Source organism: Punica granatum, chromosome 2 (assembly GCF_007655135.1).
Source record: "Punica granatum isolate Tunisia-2019 chromosome 2, ASM765513v2, whole genome shotgun sequence".
In the NCBI taxonomy this organism is placed as follows: Eukaryota; Viridiplantae; Streptophyta; class Magnoliopsida; order Myrtales; family Lythraceae; genus Punica; species Punica granatum.
Genome location: NC_045128.1, coordinates 11,454,944 through 11,474,621, shown reverse-complemented (window position 1 = coordinate 11,474,621; position 19,678 = coordinate 11,454,944). Strand labels below are relative to the sequence as shown.

General features: G+C 42.5%; 3 protein-coding genes across 3 annotated transcripts; 1 reads left to right on the top strand and 2 right to left on the bottom strand.

The window, feature by feature from the left end:
* Nucleotides 1-4,164: 4,164 nt before the first annotated feature.
* Nucleotides 4,165-4,722, bottom strand: LOC116193652 (glutathione S-transferase T3-like). The gene has a single exon (XM_031522393.1). It carries the CDS (start codon nucleotides 4,720-4,722, stop codon nucleotides 4,165-4,167), a length of 558 nt encoding a protein of 185 aa, XP_031378253.1.
* A 2,565-nt stretch (nucleotides 4,723-7,287) lies between these two features.
* Nucleotides 7,288-10,677, bottom strand: LOC116194773 (probable glycosyltransferase At3g07620). The gene is made up of 5 exons (XM_031523660.1): nucleotides 10,493-10,677; nucleotides 9,451-10,139; nucleotides 9,216-9,352; nucleotides 8,588-8,936; nucleotides 7,288-8,150 (listed from the first exon to the last, which is right to left on the bottom strand). The coding sequence occupies exons 2-5, from the start codon at nucleotides 10,129-10,131 to the stop codon at nucleotides 7,479-7,481; spliced, it is 1,839 nt and encodes a 612-aa protein (XP_031379520.1). The 5' UTR covers nucleotides 10,132-10,139; nucleotides 10,493-10,677; the 3' UTR covers nucleotides 7,288-7,478.
* A 364-nt stretch (nucleotides 10,678-11,041) lies between these two features.
* Nucleotides 11,042-14,539, top strand: LOC116194772 (CRS2-associated factor 1, chloroplastic). The gene is made up of 5 exons (XM_031523659.1): nucleotides 11,042-11,982; nucleotides 12,351-12,478; nucleotides 12,786-13,011; nucleotides 13,150-13,277; nucleotides 13,369-14,539. The coding sequence occupies exons 1-5, from the start codon at nucleotides 11,145-11,147 to the stop codon at nucleotides 14,344-14,346; spliced, it is 2,298 nt and encodes a 765-aa protein (XP_031379519.1). The 5' UTR covers nucleotides 11,042-11,144; the 3' UTR covers nucleotides 14,347-14,539.
* The last annotated feature ends 5,139 nt before the right edge of the window (nucleotides 14,540-19,678 follow it).

The following is a 19,678-nucleotide window of genomic DNA, read 5'->3' as shown; positions in this document are numbered from 1 at the left end:
CCACCGAAATCATGAACAACTTTCGCCGTGAAACCTAGTGCTTCAGAACTGGTTTCCCTGCCGTGTGTGATTAGACGCTACGCTTCATCATGGGCAACCATGGAATGGGCTCTGTTTGCGTTTGGCAACGAGTCCATGCTCAAGATTTGTGAACGAATGGTTGAGAATTCTGGGTTGAGCCCAATGAGAAATTGATGCACTTTCTCCTTCTCCTTGTGAGCTGCGAGTTGAATTCTGACATTACATGTACAGACCGGCAATCAAAGTACAAATCCAATTCATCCTAAAGACTTTTTAATTTCGAATAATACTCTGAAACCGACCTCTTCTTTTGTCTGAGTAGGCAAATATCAGTCTTGAGTTGGTGAATTTTTACCTCATTACCCTGGGAAAAACGTTATTTAAGGTCGTCCCATAGGGTCTTCGCATTCTTTGACCCTGCTATAGAATTCTGTAGCTCTTCATCTAGGTGATTGAAAATCCATGAGAGTAGCATCGAATTACAAGTCACCCACTGCTCATGGTAAGGTTCTCCTTCCGCTGGTTCTGTCACCTTGCCTTTGGTAAAGCTGAGTTTATTCTTAGCTTGAATTGTTGTCTGCATTGTTTGGGACCAAGTATTGTAATTCCTGCCGTTGAGTTTGCAGGAAATAAGCTGTGTGCCGAGACCATCAGAAGGAGGGAAAACATAAACGAGCGACATGCTTTCACCCACAGTGTCGTGGTCTGTGGATTGTGTCATGGTGGTGACTAATAAAAGAAGCGTGGAAAAAGAAGAAATTTGCAGGACAAATCCAGGAATTGAAAGGTGACGCTCAGTAAGAATCACTGGCAGATGAAGCTCGGCTATTCTTGGCCGGCAAGAAGATGAGACGGTTGGCCTCAAGACCACCGCTTTGATGCCATGTCAGTTGGGACTAGTCTAGAGTTCTCAAATGTACATAGTCGACTGCAAAATTCAACATAGTAAACTGCACTTTAACTCCAATCGACTATGCTCATTTTGCAGTCTACTATGTTCGTTTTGAGCATTCCTGGACTAGTCCATGACCTAGACTGGATAAATTTCCCAAAATTACTGGCTGGTATTGCGTAACAAATTAAAGATAAGGTGCATTCTGGAGGTTGACATAAAATTTCCGATGCAAAATACGTAACAATGGAAAGCAAAATACATACAAGCCAAACGGATGAGGATCCATTATGTAAACGTTACATAGACGCGATCTCTGGTAGACCCACATAATAATTGGGACTTCAAACTAATCTCTTTAGGTACTTAATAGTACACTAATCTTACTACTCGAGATCCTGTATATTAATGCAACGTGATTAGTATGTCCCAAAAAGATTCAACATCCAATTACTAAACACCCTTTGTCCGTGCTTTCAAAAGAGAACCGATGTGGTACATGAACTCGTAACAATCTTAATCGACACACCCACGGCTCCCAACTGAACTGTGTGATCAAAGGAACTAATCAAAATCTCATCCTCAGCACCCAAATCAAGCAACTTGCCTTTATTTTATTTTCCTTCTTTTTCGTTTTCTTTTCTTATAATTTTCAAGTTGGTGGCCGACATTTCAATTCACATTGCCATTGCAAGTGAATGTTTCTTCCAACGAGGAGGGACCCACCAAATTATTATCTTTAAGACTTAGGCTATCTAATGCGAGTCTCTGTTTGAGCCTTTAAACTAGACCTCACAATCGCCATATAAACGTCACGTCAGATATAAACTCACTCACCAAAAAGAGAGATTCATTACTCCAGTCACAGTATTTGATTTCAAATCTATTAATGGGCCCACACACTTATTTATATGCATATAATGAATATAACTAAAAAAATTACTAATTATTTTTATTGATAATTAAATTTAATTAATTAAATCATATTAATAATTAATTAATTAATTAATATTAATTAGTAATAATTAATTACGAATGCTTAATAAAATTCATAAAATAATTTGAAAATTATATGACGGGAAAAAAATACACAAGCAACAAAAAGATAATTACGCGAGCAACGAAAAATACACGAGCAACAGAAAAATGCTTGTTGTTGATATTGCGGGCATGTTCAAATTGCCAAATATGTTCCATCAAGTCCGCTTGTAGTTGTCGATGGTGTTGTTTATCCCGAATCCGAATATGATTCCGGACATATTCCTCATATGAGTATATCTTTATTGTCGTTGTTGAATTTGTGGTAAGTTGCTAGTGGGGGATTATCGTTCTCTGAGCACGGATCATTATTCTCCAAGCACTAATCGAAGTTGACATTATATGTGCCCCTCTCATTCTCGACAATCATATTATGCAATACGATGCAAGCTCTCATGATCATTCCAAGCTTCTCCGCAGACCACGATCGAGCGGGGCCACGTATAATAGCAAATCGAGCTTGTAAAACCTTGAAAGCACGCTCTACATCCTTCTCCACCCTTTCTAGATATTTGGCAAATAACGATCTCTTCTCTCCTTGAGGTTGAGGGATTGTTTTCACGAACGTTGACCGTTTAGGATATATACCATTTGTCAAACAATATCCCAAGGTATAGTTGGTGCCATTGATAGTATAATTTGCCTCGAGAGCATGACCTTCTAACGCATCATCAAGAACCGGTGGTCAATCTAAAACGTTGATGTCACTGTTGGACCGGCCACACCAAGAAATGAATGCCATATGCAAAGGTCAAGTCCTGCCATTGCTTTAAGTATTAAAATTTGAACTGCATGGTGACCCCTATACATACCGTGCCATGCCTTTAGGTAATTTTTTCACTCCCAATGCATGCAGTCAATGCTGCCCATCATGCCCGGGAAACGGCATGACCCTCCAATCCATAGTAGGCATTGGACATCTTTTGCATTAGGCCGACGCAAGTACTGAGGGCCAAAAGCCGAGATGACGTGCTCATAAAACTTGTAGAGGCATTTGTTCGCGGTGTTCTCTGCTAGCTGGAGATATTCGTCAATGGTGTCAGAACCTACTCTGCAAGCTAACATACGCATGGCCGCGGTGCATTTTTGTAGCAAAGATAGGTTTGCTCTGCCCACGACATCTCTTTTCTGCTAGAAATATGGATCGTCACTTGAGAGACCGTCCACAATTCGAAGGAACAAGCGTTTTGTCATTCTAAACCGTCATTGGAATGTCTCGACATAATACATTGGCTCGTCAATGAAGTAGTTCTGTATAAGCTGCTTATGACCTGCTTCATGATCCCTGTCGATTGTCTTCCTTTTTGATCTAGAGGAAGAGCTTTCATCGAAGGCGGCCTGTTGCATCTTCTGGAAGGAGGTCAATGACGCGCTCACCTGTAGCATGTTTCAACAGATCTTCCATCCAGTCCAATGGATCCATGGACATATTGTTGGGATCATTAGGGTTTTTAGACATGTTTGGAAAAATTTGAATTGGAGACGAGGGGATATGAATGGGAGACGAAGGAATGTGAATGAATGCATATGACAGTGAAATCATTTTATAGAGAGGATTCCAATGGCTACTTTGTAACGGTTAATTTTCAACGGTTACTTCTCACCGGACATATTCAAATAACCACTTTCCAACGGCTACTTTCCAATTGCTACTTTTTAAAAAGTAAATTATTTAACAATTTGAAAAAACACATAACATAATGAAATTTAAATTTCATTAGATAGGTAAATATTACAAACATAAATGATGACAATTAGCTTACAAACATAAATGATGAATTTGAACCCCGACAATGGAAACAATATAAGTGTCATTAAAAATTAAAAATCTTCGAAAGACCTTCCTCTAACAGCCTCTTATGAATGGCAATCATTTCCGGAAAATAATTACTCATGTCAGTTGCCATGAGTCTCGATGCAGATTCTATATGCTTTGCCTTAACTTCTTCTTGCTTGATCTCGAACTCTTTTTCATTATTTACTGCAAATCCGTCATATTAACTCTCTATACCAATAGCCAAAGACTTCACAGCATCTGTCGCCTCGCCCAGCTTAGTACCAACTGCCTATTTCCCTTTAGATGATTTTCCTTTAGCAATTTTTCTCTTAGCCACATCTCTGCCTTATGGATGCACTTGAGAGTTAATATCCACATCGCCAGTGGAGGAGTTTGTGTATTCACCGGAAGCATTTGTCTTCGTTCGCTTCGAACCTTAAGTGGGAGAATCAATAAGGGTTAAAAATTTTGGTTCATGGCGGAGAATATTCCAGTACAACAACATGTTGAATTTGACGTTATACGTCTTGTAGTACAAATTATGAGCCATCGCCAACACATTATCATCGTTTGCTCCGCTTGCTCTATGACGATCAGCTTGCGCATAGAATCCATAGAAGGACGATACGGTCGTGCGAATCTTGTGGAACCGTTGCTTCAACGCGTTAGATTTCTTCGTGGAGAAGCGCTTGTGGTCAACCTCCAGGCAATACTGGTGGATCCTCTCCCAAGATGTGGTGCCGGCTTGATTATCCCCGACCACGGGATCTTGCTCGACATTTAGCCATGCACTGATTAGCGGCTCATCGTCTTCCCATTGCCATCTTTGGCCAGTGTTGCTACTTCTATTTTGAGATGTAACTTCTTCAACATTCGGGTCGATGTCACCGGGGCCACCGCTGGGAGGTTGAGTGAATGACGAAGGAGAATTCGTATGTGGAGATTGACTGGACTCCACATTGGCGCTTTCAGATCTCGAACTCGTTCCACCCATAAATTGAGAGGGTGAACCTGCAATTCAATATTTGGGTTTAATGAGAAGGCATATGGTTGGGATAATACGGGTGTGAATAATGTTTGAAAATAAAATACAACAAAGGAGTAAAAGTTCTACCGAAAAAGTTACAAAAAAAATCACGCATTTTTTCATTCATTGTCTGCTATGATTTTTTTTTGAAATTTCCGCGCGTAGGACGTGTGTGTTGCTTCTAGTTTCTTATTAAGGGCAATTTACCTAAAATGACTCATGATTTACCTGTTTCGTCAAATCTATCATATCTTTTTTTGGTTAAATCTATCACATGATTTACTTTTTGCATCAAATCTATCCCAGTGTTATTTTTTCCGTCGACATCTAATGGCCGTGCTGACGTGGCGCCCACGTGGCAAGTGTGGCCCAATATCCCTCCATGTGCCACGTCAGCACGGCCGTTAGATGTCGACGGAAAAGATAACGTCGGGAAAGATTTGATACAAAAAAGTAAACCATGAGATATATCTGACAAAAAAAAGAACATATGATAGATTTGACAAAACGGATAAACTATGGGCCATTTAGGGTAAAAACCCCTCTTATTAAAGATAACAAGCAAATCTATAAAAGTCATAACATAGTTATGATGATTTACTGAGATGCCACATGCTTCATTAGTTTGAAGTTAAACTTTACCTTCAGTTCCTAATGGCTCTTTTTTTTCGATTAAATAAAAAAACTACCCCACAGCCTGCAGAAGAAGAAGAGAAAAGAGCATAGCATTGCTGCCCCGTAATAGAAGTAATAATTCGGAAAATATAATCCAGCAAAGGAGTAAAAATTCTACCGAAAAAGTTCAAAAAAAAACGCATTTTTTCATTATTTGTCTGCTATGATTTTGTTTTTTTTTTTGGAAATTTCCGGGCGTAGCACTGGTGTGCCGCTTCTAGTTTCTTACTAATGATGACAAGCAAATCTATAAAAGTCATAACATAGTTATGATGATTTATTGAGATGCCACATGCTTCATTAGTTTAAAATTAAACCACAATTATCTATTGAGAAAACATGGCAGCTATATTTCTTCTTACTCCCTGTTCCATCAGCGTGCTGTCGCACATCGGTAGGGGCATTCATGACCCGTAGCAAGTTCTGATTTTTGCTACAATATTATTATTGTTACAATTGGAATCAAAGCAGTCGTGAGGAAGCATTCGCTAGGCCACATCGACAATAAGTAGCATACTAATAATTACTTCTAATTGTTCGCATCATAGTCTAATCGTGGTAATAAGCCGTCTTGCCAAATTTTCAGGTCATGCCTAGTTGATGCCCTTTCAAAATCAAATCTACCCCGGGGTGCTTGAAGAACAATCCGTTGTTTGGGTACAACTTGTCCAAAAAAAAAAAAATTCCGTTGATCGGGCAGATACTTCTATTGATTACAATTCTAATCATCTTACTATGCCCAGCATCCCGTCATTATCACTCAATAGAGAACTAAAATTTCCATTACATTTGTTATCATTAACTATGATGGCATTGGCCTAACTCCATAAAAATGACAAAACTCCGTGATAGTTTCACGAAGAGGCGGCCTAACTCCGCTACTATAGCCTCTCTATATAGTGTCAATTCCCCTTTCCTCTCAATTATCATGTCATCGAGGGACGACTAGGCTTAAGCAAAACCAAGGTTGCCCAAGTCTCGAATTATGTCATCATATATACATCGTTGCTTCACCTATCGCATATGAACATAGCTCTCGATTCTACACAGTCGGTCTGTCTAGCTAATGGCCTATCTGCCTCATTAACACCCTAATTCTCCAACAAATAATCACAAGAACTCGACATGACAAACAATAGATTGAAAGCGAGAACTGAACCTGTAAGATGAAGAATAAGTACAGGTAAGAGACGCTCAACAGCAGCCGAGCAACCCTCGCTATGGAGGAGAGCAGCCCTACAAGGGAGCAATAGGTGTCGCCATATGTGAGCCGAGAGGAGTACTGACGATAGATATAGGACGTCCACAACAACTTCGGAATAGTGATATCCAAACTTCTCCCTTTTAAGGAACAGACCCACTTGATCATTGATGCCCAATCCATGCTCGCTCGGCGCAGTCCAACTTTCCTCAAAATGCTTCGCCAAAGAGCTCCTGAAACTGGACATGTAAAATGCAAATGCTCCCTGCCCTCCTCCATATTCCCAACCAATTCACATTCAACCACATCAAGCTGAATTCCCCCAAGATCGGATCTTGTATTTAGTGTGCAACCGATTCCTCATACAAAGCCAGACAACAAAGGAAACTGTTGGAGTACTTCCAGGGAACCAGATTGTCTTGCACCATGGCACCTGAGCTCCTGCAGATCTGATTCTAGTCCATGCACTAGATGTGGAGAACAGACCCGACCAGTTAGGGAGCAAATGAACTGAATCTTCCTGTCCAATTTGGATACCTTGTGCAGCTACCTGTATGAAGTCGGATTGTGGTCATTGCACCTAGGCCATACCCACTTTCCTTGCTTCAAGACAACACTTACGGGATCATTATACGTATACATGTGAGATCCACATATTTAGTGCAAATATGTATAGGCCACACCTATAATATTCCATAATTTGTCACTAGTCGTTGTGGTTCCAGTACAAGTTCTTCGGCAAACACGAGTACATTCTTCGACAATGTTCTCTCCGTAAAAAGCAGCATACAAACCTATTTACATTTACTCATACAAAGGCAAAAAAGGGAAAAGAAGTCCAAAATTTTCAACTTTGTTTCATCTGAAGAATCCTTTGGTGCCACACGGAGTGGAGAACCATGTGAAACAAATCGTATCTGATCGGCTTCTTATGCCAAATAAAGTGCCTCTGGACTGCCTTGACCCCAAGCTGCATGTTCAAGTACTTCTCTTCCGAGATTGAGCCCAGAATCTTCCCCAAGTTCGGCACGTCCCTCTCTTTCACAAACACCGCAAACTCCTCCCATTTCAAGATCTCAAGGAATGGCGGGACATAGTTGTCCGAAATGATCACAGGGACACACTCATAGAAAATTGCCTCGACCACCCGAGGAGTGTGGACCTCGTATCCTCGGGCGCAAATACAAAACTTGCTGCTCTTCATGAATTCTCTGTAGGTCTTCTTGCCCTCGAGATCACGAGGCAACATACTGAAGATTTTCATGTCGGGTTGTTTGTTCTCCCAATACTGGAAGAGGATTGGGCGGAGGTACCCATGCATGCTCCCGGCGAAGAAGGCCAAGTTGAGCCGCTCTGATGGCGGTTTACCTCCAATATCTCTTGTAGGTTCCTCCATCGAGCGGACATAGGTGACCGGTAGAGCTGTGTCCTTGCCTATTTGAAATCCTTTCACAGCATTGGAGTTGCAGAGTGATCTGATGGAGTTTCCAGTTATATCCTGATGTGTAATTCGGGTCGCCTAATATATTAAAGCAAAACCTGTCAGGTCAAAGCCTCTGGCTCGTCTTCAAATATATCAAACGACAGACTTTTACTAGTTACCGATAAGAGTCAAAGAAAAACGATTATCAATCATCTATTCACAGATAAAAGCAGCAAGCAGGAACAATTTTCTGCAACTAACAGGACATGTTCTGTTTGATTGTAGTTTCCTATTACTCTTCCTGCAAAACATGTATATTGATTCGACCCTATATTCGTAATATCCTGTCATGAAGCGTCTGCTACTCTTGAAGAAAACAATGTGGCCACCTAGTCCTATACTCAATCTACCTCATCATGATCAAAACTCAAAATTCCATCAAAGAAACATGATCATTCAATAGGGCAGTAAACAAACATTCATGAACGAGAAAAGTTGGAAATTTCATCTTTATCAGGGTGTAGAAATCATACCCAATCATGACAAGCAACAAGAAAATGATCTGCTCCTCTTGTTCTATTCCAGAATCGATATTTATGGGAAATAAGATCGATGTAGCTCTTGAGGTACTTCTTAAGGTCCCCATGACTCTTGAAGTTGCGATCGTCAATTGCCATCCTTAGCATCCGTGAACTGAAGGGTAAGTAAAACAAGTGAGCTTTTCTCGGGTCCCGCACCAAGAACTTCTTATTTCCTTCCATCAACTTCATGAACCATCCTTCGGAGGCATAAATTCCTCTCATCTTTGGTTGGTGAAATATGGGCTTCTCTCCTTCTTTGTAGACATAGACTTTAAGGATTCGCTCCATTGACTCGTAGCTCCTGCGGATACAATACAAGATCCTGAAGGCATAGCCACTACAATGGCCTTTCCCCAAGTAGAAATAAAAGAATTTACTAGCATATGAGAAAGATGAGACCCTCCGATCTGTAATTTTTGGGGCCATTTCTGTATGTTTAGCAGATAAAAGGGAAGATCTTAAGAGATAACCATAGATGGATGCAACAATGCTCTTATCTTTGTGGCAGCGGCAGAAGAATCTTTACCAAATTCATCATTGCAATTCTACTTATAGAATTGAAAAGAGAAAGACAGAAGACCTTATAAATTGGGAAATATTTCGATAGACAAAGTTCTGAAGTCCTTGGGCATCTTTTGCTATAGGAAGAGCTTTCTCAATCCCCAGTTTTGCAGATAGAAGTTCTCGATCACGAACTGAAGACCACTTCTTTCGCCTCTACTACCAGATATCGAAAATGAAACAAAGCAAAGCACCTCATAAGCAAAAAATGCCTTCAAAATTTGTCGAATCGACAATGCAGGCGAGAATCGTACCGTGGGATCTGATGAAACAGAACCATGTACCAATAATGAATTCATTTCGGAAATTGACATTGCCCGACCATTTAACCTCCTTAATGCCGATCCACTATCCACAGTTGAACTCATATTTATCCTGATGAAGACAGTTTCCCGTTTTCCCACATTAATCCTTTTATTCTGATTGATTTCATTTATACTGCTTCCTTGAGACATGTTGCCATCAGCTTCGGCAGCAGAAGAAGCCACGCTTTGTTCCAATCCTCCCATGGGGGCACTACCAGCACTTGTATTACCATTCATCCCAACATTCTTAGTGGCATCTGACCCTTTGTCCGAGTATTCAGTGCCTCTCGGATCATCTGATTTCATATCATAGTCCATGATGGAATCTTCCATTACTTCACCTTCTTCCCCAACCTCTTCATCCACATCAGAACCATTACCATTGTCAACATCTGGTCGAACAATGACATTTACGGCTGCTCCCGTGTCGTTTAAGACAGTGAGATTGCTGCGCACCGCAATAATCGAACCCCTTTCTCGATGAGCTCGTGATAGTGAGAATGCCTGCTCGTGAGGAACTGTAAAACCCTGGAAGATGATGATGACGGTGATGGCGATCGTCACGACTAACAGCAGCCTCTTGGTCTCCACGAGACAAAGCCTCGTGACAAGGGCAAGGAACTCCATCATATGTACAGCTGATAAACAGAAGATTACGAAATCCCCTAGTCAGTTGCACCCGAACTTGAAAATTTGAAATAGACAAATTCAGAAACCGGGTAAATCATACGGCGCATCAAACAGGACTGAGAGAGCAAGACCCATCAAGCTAGCTTGTTCATTCATATGCCGGATTAGCCAATTCTTATCCTCCCCCATGGTAACAGCTCAAATGAAATGAAACAAACCCTTTTGCTCATTTTGCAGTGATTCGGACCTTACAAGAAGGATTATCTTGCAAGAAGTGAACATGGCCGGAGGAAAGAAAAAGCTACACAAGCATCATCAAATGACTGCTTTTGTCTGTTATTCTGTGTCGGAAGCTGAGTACCTGTCGGTGTGGCGGTCCTCTGAAGACAGGGAAGAAGGATTTGGAGTTCAGGCAGGGCTGCTGTCGGCTTTACTATCTGGACGTGGAGTGGACTGAGAGTGGGAGCTTCGTCAAGAAACAGTCATGGAGGGACTCAAAGCAGAGTAGGAGAAGAGTGCTCTGATAATTATTGCCCCAAAATAGAGTGAATCTCTATTTTTTATTATTTTACTAAATATATTATACCATATTTATTAAAAATACTTAGCCACCCACCAAAAATACTCCTAACTCAAAATCTCCCTTACATTTATATAGTAGTGACCCATTGTAAGTGAGATTTTAAATTAAGATGAGGGTACGATAAATCTCGTTATTTATTAATTCATATGTTTTGATAAATTTGAGTCGAATTCTTTTTTTATAAGAATATCGTGACTGTAAAAGATTCATGATTCAGTTTTATCTATAGTTGGCCAATTCGGCCAGAATTTGGATTAGTAATTTCTTTGGGTTTGTGGAAATCGTGCGATAAAAACCCAAATCTTTTTATCTATATGTTTCATTTGCTATCGAAACGGCAGCGTTTGGTTTCTTCGTCTTCGGTGGATATCCTGGAAAGGAGCAGGACATCTGGTCCTTCCTCGCCGGAAGCTCCACTGGACAGCTTCCAATGGCGCTGAAGTTCGCCCTCCCATTCCCCATCTTCGCCCCGCAGAAGCTCAATTCCAACCCCCAGCTGCCCCACCTCGGCGCCACCCGCCACCGGCCACCGACGGAAATCCGCTTCTCCCGGTGGAATAACGCCAACGCCGAGCGCTTCAACGAGCGCCGCCGCGCCCAGCAGGAGATCGAGAACGACATCCGCCGCGGGCGCCGCTTCGACTCCGCCACCAGAATCGCCCAAATCGACGACCCTGCCGCCGCCCAACCCTCCTCTGAAGCCACCTTCAAGTCCGCCGGTACTCCGTCCTCTCCCTCGAGCCCCTCAATCCCGGGCAGGAAGTCGAAATACTCCAAACCCCACCCAGCCTTCAAGAAGATTTCCAGAGTCCAGAAGACACAGATAGACGGCGGCACGGACACCGACAACCAAGCTCCGGTCGACAGAACCGCCAGCGTGGCCCTGACCGATGATGGGGTCTCTTACATCATAGACGGGGCTCCGTTCGAGTTCAAGTACAGCTACACTGAGACCCCGAAGGTAAAGCCTCTGAGGCTCCGAGAGGCCCCCTACGCCCCGTTTGGGCCTACCACTATGGGGAGGCCGTGGACAGGGCGGGCCCCACTGCCGCCGAGCAAGAAGAAGCTGAAGGAGTTTGACTCGTTCAAGCTGCCCCCGCCAGGGAAGAAGGGGGTTAAGCCCGTGCAGGCCCCAGGACCGTACTTGCCCGGCAGAGGTCCGAGGTATGTGAGGTCGAGGGAGGAGATATTGGGGGAGCCCTTGAGCAAAGAGGAGGTGAAGGAATTAATTAGAGGGTGTATGAAGTCGCAGAGGCAGATGAACTTGGGTGCGAAAATTTATCTTGCTGTTTGCTAATGTCGGGCTTTCGTGTTTATAAGTATTTCTTTGGGGTTTCGATTGGTTCATGTGTTTTCGGAAGATTAGCAACGATTCCTTAGCAATGGTACGGTAAAGATTTGAAATCTTATATGCTTTAGCATGCCGTAATCTGGAGTTGAACTGCACGACAGGGTAAATTAATAGTGGCGAATGTTTTAGAAGAGATGAATGAAGAGTTGCTTGTTCGATATAAGGACATAGACTTGGGATGATTGTGCTTGTGGAATCTTCTTATAGACAATTCTATCATAAGTTGTCAATACAATATGAAGCCTATTAACGGATTCCTCTGGCATTCGGATGTTTGTATTCTAGGCAGAGATGGTTTAACGCACAACATGCTTGAGAACATACATGCCCACTGGAAGCGGCGCCGAGTCTGCAAGATCAAATGTAAGGGTGTCTGCACAGTTGACATGGACAATGTGAAGCAACAACTGGAGGTTAGTTTTTCTCGCTATTCGTAAGCCATGCAAAAATTCATTTCGCTTGGGTTTTGAGGAGTTATCAAGTGAGAGTGACTCTCGAGTGGATCTATCGCACATTCGACCATTTTGTTACTTGCGTGTAAGGATCTGACTGATTTCTTGCCACGGCATCATGTGATGAAGGAATCTCTCTTTGTGTGTGGATTCTTTTAGTTCATAAGGAGAAATAGCTACAATAACAGTTGATGTAGGTAGTTACTACTTAGAAGCTTCGATGCTGTATTTAGATGATTTTGCATTCACATTCTCGTGATTTGGACAGGAACGAACAGGAGGCAAGATCATCTATAGTAACGGAGGGGTGATTTACCTCTTTCGAGGAAGAAACTACAACTACAGAACCCGTCCGCGATTTCCACTCATGCTGTGGAGACCTGTTACTCCAGTTTACCCCAGGCTGATCAAGAGGGTTCCGGAAGGTCTGACTCTGGAAGAAGCCACCGAGATGCGTAAGAAGGGGCGGAAACTAATACCCATATGCAAACTGGGTATGTTCCTTGGCTGCAATTTTTATATTACTGTGTCAAAAAGATGGACAAAAAGAAACTGAATAAGGAAAGAAACCCACTGCCTTTTGTTCATGTGATGGCTACTAACTCTTACTGTTTGTATATATTTTTGAACAGCTAAAAATGGAGTCTACTGTGACCTTGTGAAGAATGTTCAGGAGGCCTTTGAAGAATGCGAATTGGTGAGAATAAACTGCCAAGGGTTGAATGGCAGTGATTACAGGAAAATCGGAGCCAAACTCAAGGTTAGTACATACTTTAATTTAATTTTACCAAGCGGTCATTGTACATTAGTATGGAGATATATCAGGAATGTTCCTCCTTCCCTGCTACCAGGATTTGGTCCCTTGTGTGCTGATCTCATTCGAAAATGAGCATATACTGATGTGGAGAGGCCGGGATTGGAAGTCTTCACTTCCAATGTCAGAACACGACTCTGAAGACAATGGAGTGTCGTCTTCTGCTCAGTTGACCTCTATTGAGAATGAAGAAGTCGAAACTTTGAAGGCAGACTCTGTTCCAGCCATTTCTAGAGATTTGGATTTAGAAGGCAATGAAGTGTTGTCTTCTGATCAATTGACCTCTGTTGAGAATGAAAAAGTCGAATCTTCTGAGGCAGACTCTGTTCCAGCCATCTGTAGAGATGTGGATTTGGGAGACAGTGAACAAAAATTCTCGTTCGAGTACAGTACTGCTGAAGAAGAAACTGCTTCAGATAACAGTGTTTTCGACAGAAATGAGTCAGGAGATGTGAGGAACATAAATGCAGCTACTACTCTTTCCGACATTTCCGACATTTCTGAGGATGGGTCCTATGCCGAGAAAGGAGATAATGTACCTGAAATAGCGAGTTCTGACTCAGAAGAAGGTAAAACTCTAGAAAGGCCTGAGAAACCAGTGGATACAACAGAAGCTACGAGAGAATTGGAAAGAGTTGTTTCCCCTTCAACCGAGGGAGTCATGCTACTTGTAAGGAAAGCGATCGAGAATGGAAGTGCTCTTATTTTGAAAGAAAGTCCGTTGGATGCCGATATCGTGCATAAAAGAGTGGTTTCTTTTGCAAAGACAGCTCCAGCAGGACCCGTGTTCAGGCACCGGCCAAAGAGGGTCGCTGTTAAGAAGGCGGACACGGATGAGGGAGAGGTGAATCCTAGTGTAATTAATGAAACTGAAACAGCTTCGGAGGATAAGAGGAAGAACCAGCGGAAAGATTCTAAAGCTAGGAAGAAGAACAATTTCGGAGAAGAACAGTATTCGAATGTGGTGCCTCATGGAAGCTTAAGAGTGGATGAACTTGCTAAATTACTAACTTAGGTTAGACACACTTGAATGAGTAAATTCCTGGAGTCAATTTCCGGCTATGCATTCTCCACAGGTCTATTGAATTAAACAAATCCATGGAGTTGTAATTAGGAAAGTATGGTTAATGTGGCTATTAGTTTGATGGGATTTCCTTATAATCAGAAAACATTTTTTATTAATATGAAATCGATGCTTATGATGTCCCTACAGAGTCGATGAAAAAACAATGTGGTATCATGATGGTTTTGCCCAATATATATCGAGACAAAGATCAACGTGTTTATCTTGGTTTTCAGAAAAATAAGTACCCGTGTGGCTGTCCCAAACTCCTACCAATCTCTAGACAGGATGTGACGATCGGCGCTCGATTGGATATGTGTGAACCAAATCTACATAACTTAAAGCAAAATCAGACAGATAAGTCCATGATCAGATCTATAACAATGATAGAACAACGATCAAATGAAGAACAAACATGATCAAATGATAGAACACAGAGTGATGAAGAAAACTAAACTGAGGAAGACATATCTGAGAAAATTAACGTAAATCAACAAGCTTCTTCAATTCACACCTACGAGGGGGATCAAATCTACATAATTGAGCGAAACGAATTCGCACAACAACTATCATTTTATTGTACTAAGTACATGTTCTGAAACCAGTTGGTGGAGGCTGGTTTGAAATGAGAACCCCAAGGCCATGGAAGTCTTAGTGAGCTCCATTTACCAAACTAATTTTTTTTTCGATAATTATAAATTAATGTCCAGCAAAATCTTTAGGTCCCTTGAAGCACTCCCCCTAGGGCTAGCAGCATTCATCTCCTTCCCTAGTTCACCACCTCCCATAACCATCTCTAGCCACTTCAGGATCCCGTTTTTCCATCATGATCCCCCTGTCGACTGTCACCCCAATGCCCCATTCCTTCTCCAGCACTACCTCGTTGATCTTGTTATCCGCCCAGAGCGGCCTACAGATCATGGGAACCTCTCTGGCCACACTCTCAAATACTGAGTTATCCACAATGAGTCATGGAGCGCCAATTGATGGATGCCATTAGACTGGACTTTGGGGGTCCCAAGGGACAACTTTCCCGTGAGAGCGCATTCTCTCTTCGAAACCTGGTGGCTAGTGCACCTTTAGGTGGTCCTTGAGTGACCACAGGTGTGGGGTCCTGCTTGTCTCAAGAGCTTCAGTTAGGATGAACAACTCTTCCGACGGCATCCCTGCGATAGAACCGGACCTTATGTATGCCACTGTTTGGTGCTCCTGCTCATCTAGCCATGAAAGGCACCCTGTCCTATCTGATCCCGATTCTTGAGGTGGTGGAGCAAACGACACTGTGAGGGAGCCCACGAGGAGCAGTTCTTGGAACTTCGACCTAAGGTGCACCGTCAAGGGCGCAGGACCCGCTTCCCTATAAGAGGTCAGCACAACAGCATCAGCTCGTGGCAGCACGCTCCCGAGCTCACGGAAGAAGTTGAACAATATGAACATTTTGTCCTGGTTGGTCTGGTGGAGTGGAACGCTTTCGGCAAATCCTTGATGCGCACTGTTGGATAATCTAGGAATGCCCTCTAGGGTCCTGTGCGGTCGAGACCTCGCCTTCTCATCATGGAGGAACTTCCGAATCATGACATCTGCATACATGTAACCCGAGAGAACATATGGTGCGCCCACCCACAACGGGACCCATTTCACCTTCTTCTCGGCAATGGCGCACGCAAACGTGAAAGAAAGCATCAATCACTAGGCAATTCACCCTCACTCCCACAGCTTCCTCAGCGGCCTCGATTGCCATTTTGAAGGAAATCAGAGCCCCCTGAAGTATCGCCGCACCTCATCCGCAATAATCTTGCCCCATGGTGAGCTAATAACCTCGCATACTTTCACATTAACAGGTAAATTAGAACCGGAGAAGATTCATGACCAGTTCTCTAGAAATTCGGATGACAAGGCCGCCCTTATGGACCACTAGTCACAGCCCTGCCACCTCCTTCTTGTTTTATGGCTAAGCAAATAGGAGTGCAAGCCACTCACTTCTTTGCCCTCTGCAACTTCCCATCCATCACTCCATCACAATCCAACCACCCTTTGCTTCTTCTTCTTCATTTATTTCGTTTGTTGGCTAAGCAAGATGGAGTGAAGTGCAAGACACGGCTGCAGCAACAACTCCCATCCATCACCTCATCTCCATCATTCCGTCTCTTCCCCTCCTTCCTCTGGCATTTTGGACGCCTCCTCCATCCGTTCACCTCTCCTTGCTGCTGCTGCTGCTGCTGGTTGCTTCCTCGGCCTCCCGGAGTTGCTGTTGTGCTGCTGCTCGCTCACTGCCCCCGATGTCCTGAAGCTGCTGTGTTGCTGGTCGCCCCTTCCTCGACTTCCTGAAGGCTGAAGCTGCTGTGCTGCTGGTCGCTCCTTCCTGGACTCCTTCCCGCTGCTTTGCTGCAGCTCATCTTCAGCTGCTGCTGCTGCTTGGTGCGTGCTCTTCTTCCACCGAAAGCCGCAGCCTTGCCAAACTCTCAAAGCTAAGTGCTCTCTCTCCCTCTCTTTCTTTCCGCCTCTATGTTTGTGTCTCTCTTTCTAAGTGTCCTCTCCATCATTCTCTCTATCTATACGTCTTTTTTCGTCCCTAAGCCTCTGTCTTCGTCTCCGTTCCCTTCCCTTGCAGCCCGAACTTGATGGTGCTCTTACGAGCCTCCCGCAGCTTACTGCTGCTGCTGCACCCCCGCCTCAGCTTGCTGCTTCACCACCATTCGAGCTCACCACAGCTCCTCCGAATTCATAGACATCCTGCTCACCTCCAGGGACCTCTTCCGGTGTGTTTCCTTTGTTTTGCAAGTGACAGGAAGGATCGTGGAGCTTGAAGGGATAAGCTCGATTCACATATCATCCTGAACGATCTCCCGACAATAGCTCGGGAGAGGTGAGACTACTAAACCGAGTTAGGATCTTCTAGACGTTGGTTGATGAGGATGATATGCTTATCGATGACGTGCTTGCATGCTTGATGAGTGCGTTTGGTAAGTTTGTGAGCGTGGTATGAACTCGGCTCAATGAACTTTTTCGAAGAAAACGACTAATAGTGCATTTTTGCACACATTTGAAAATGATCAAGAGGTTTTGGTTACAAAGTTCAATTAATAATATGGGGAATGATTAGAACACAAGTCGGCAAAACCGTGACGATGAGCGGGACCATTTAAAACTCGGTTTATAAAGTTTTCAAACTTTTTCAGTTCAGTCACTGGAGGTTATCCTCTGTTTTCAGATCAGGCCAGAATTTCCTGATTTGTTCCAGTTTGATCCTGGATCGATTTTTACGTGTTCAGTTAAGTCACTAAACTTTTCAGGCTGATCAGATCAGTCCTGGAACTTTTTACAGGTTTTAAAATCAATCCCAGACTTTTTTTATTAAGTACAGTTTCGTCCCTGGGCTAGCTTTGTTGTTTTTCAAACAATAACTGAACTTCTTGACTGTCCCAAACCAGACCCTGGAGCTTTTCCCGAATTTCAGAATCAGCCCTGACTTTCTCAACTGTTCCAGATCTGCCCCTGGACTTTTACCAAAGTTTTCAAGGCCAGACAAAACTTTTCGGACTTATCCAACTGAGTTCCTGAACGGTTTGACTCATTTTCAATTCAATCCCCGAGCTTCTAGATGGAAAACCAATTGATTGCACGTTGCGGGGTTTGAGTCCACGATTCGTGATTCGAGTCGTGATTCGAGTAGATGGAAGTGTGACCATGATTCCTAGGTAATAAACTCAGGAAACAATAACATTGACAAGTTTAGACGATTTAAGTACCGAAAGGGCGAAACCTTGGCTTGTGAGCTTTGGAACCGTAATAAAACCTCCGGACTTAATCTTTGTATTGTAGACCGACAAATTAAAGACTAGGTTAATGGTGTCATGTTCCCTTAGGCGGCATAGGTGTCCAATCGACCTTAATGGATCAATAGTGACTCCTTTTGATACCCAAACCCGATTTGGAAGTCCCTCATCTGGCCAGATTTCACCTCCGACATGCTCCATTTAGGACTTTTAGGACCGCTTAACAACCTTCCTATTATTTCTTTGAGTTTGATGGCCAGGTTTTCTAGAGCTAAAATCCAACATAATCTTCTCAACCTACATGCACCAAATTTATACGTTTGGGAGTGCTTTAGGGAGGAAGAGGAGAGGAGAGGAGAGGAGAGGATAGGAGAGGAGAGGAGCGGAAATGAAAGGAGAGACAAATTGAAATAGAATTGAGATTGTATGTGAAAGAGGGAAGATGAGCCAGACAACAATAGATCATCGGACAGGCCTCCGAGACTTAGGGGCAGGGACGGATGGACATATGCTTAAGGCGGGCAGTCGCCACCCTGACACTCCCCAAATTACATTAACTAAAGTGCATACCCGCACGATGCAGCAGGTCGAAAATATTATTCTTCAAAATTTTGATTTATCATAGTAATTTGTATAATAATTAATATATTGTATATTTTAAAACTAATAAAAAATCATTTTGTATAAAAATTGAACTCTCAACTGATCATAAACGATTCAAATTTTCCAAAAGATGATACTATAAAAAAGTCAACATTCTCCAAACTAATTTTAATTTCAACCTTAATGTAATAGCAAATTACATGTAAAATTTTAACTTTAATATTTCAAATTAGAAAATCATGATAATAATATAGTTGGCCTTAAGTGGCTAGCTGGTTTTTAAATGGATGAATTTTACTTGTAATAAGGGTTCAAGTTCAAACTTCATTAAAAGTATCTCATTGTCGCAGCGAAGTTGCCTAGTCTTAGTCAATAGGATGGCATAATCTTGCTACGATTCACAAAAAAAAGGACATTTTTAATGTCACAAATAAGAAGAAATTTCTTAAATTAGTGATAAATTGAAATATACTTTTTACCAATGTGAATTGATTTCAGTGATTCAACGCTTATTCTCAATAAGTAAAATCTCGAGTGTGTTTTATGATTGGGAAAGAATCATGATAGGGAAAGTTTTATCACTTAGTGAACTGACCTTACTTGACCCTAGATAATCCAATGAATTTCCATATATCAGGCAGTTTACACCGAAAAAATTATGTATGCACTATTAAGCAAGGTCTTGGCAAAGTTATAGCGCCTTTCCAGCTAGTCGTTCCAACATGAATTCTTAGGAGGAGTCGGTCTTCTTTGAAGATCGAGGAAGAAATTGGGCAATTATACCATTCGGAAGAAGTCTGAGTGCGAATCTTGTGATTATGAAAAATACAATTGGAAGAGTTTTATCATTTAATGAGCTGACTTCACACGAATCTAAATGGGAAAAGACAAAAACCCCACTTGTG

Coding starts and splice junctions, on each gene's coding strand:
- LOC116193652 (XM_031522393.1), bottom strand. CDS start 4,722: ATGGGTGGAACGAGTTCGAGATCTGAAAGCGCCAATGTGGAGTCCAGT.
- LOC116194773 (XM_031523660.1), bottom strand. CDS start 10,131: ATGATGGAGTTCCTTGCCCTTGTCACGAGGCTTTGTCTCGTGGAGACC. Junction 9,353..9,450: donor CTGTTTCATCAGATCCCACG/GTACGATTCTCG, acceptor ATCTGGTAGTAG/AGGCGAAAGAAGTGGTCTTC. Junction 8,937..9,215: donor AATATTTCCCAATTTATAAG/GTCTTCTGTCTT, acceptor TTGTATCCGCAG/GAGCTACGAGTCAATGGAGC.
- LOC116194772 (XM_031523659.1), top strand. CDS start 11,145: ATGGCGCTGAAGTTCGCCCTCCCATTCCCCATCTTCGCCCCGCAGAAG. Junction 13,012..13,149: donor AATACCCATATGCAAACTGG/GTATGTTCCTTG, acceptor ATTTTTGAACAG/CTAAAAATGGAGTCTACTGT. Junction 13,278..13,368: donor AAATCGGAGCCAAACTCAAG/GTTAGTACATAC, acceptor CCCTGCTACCAG/GATTTGGTCCCTTGTGTGCT.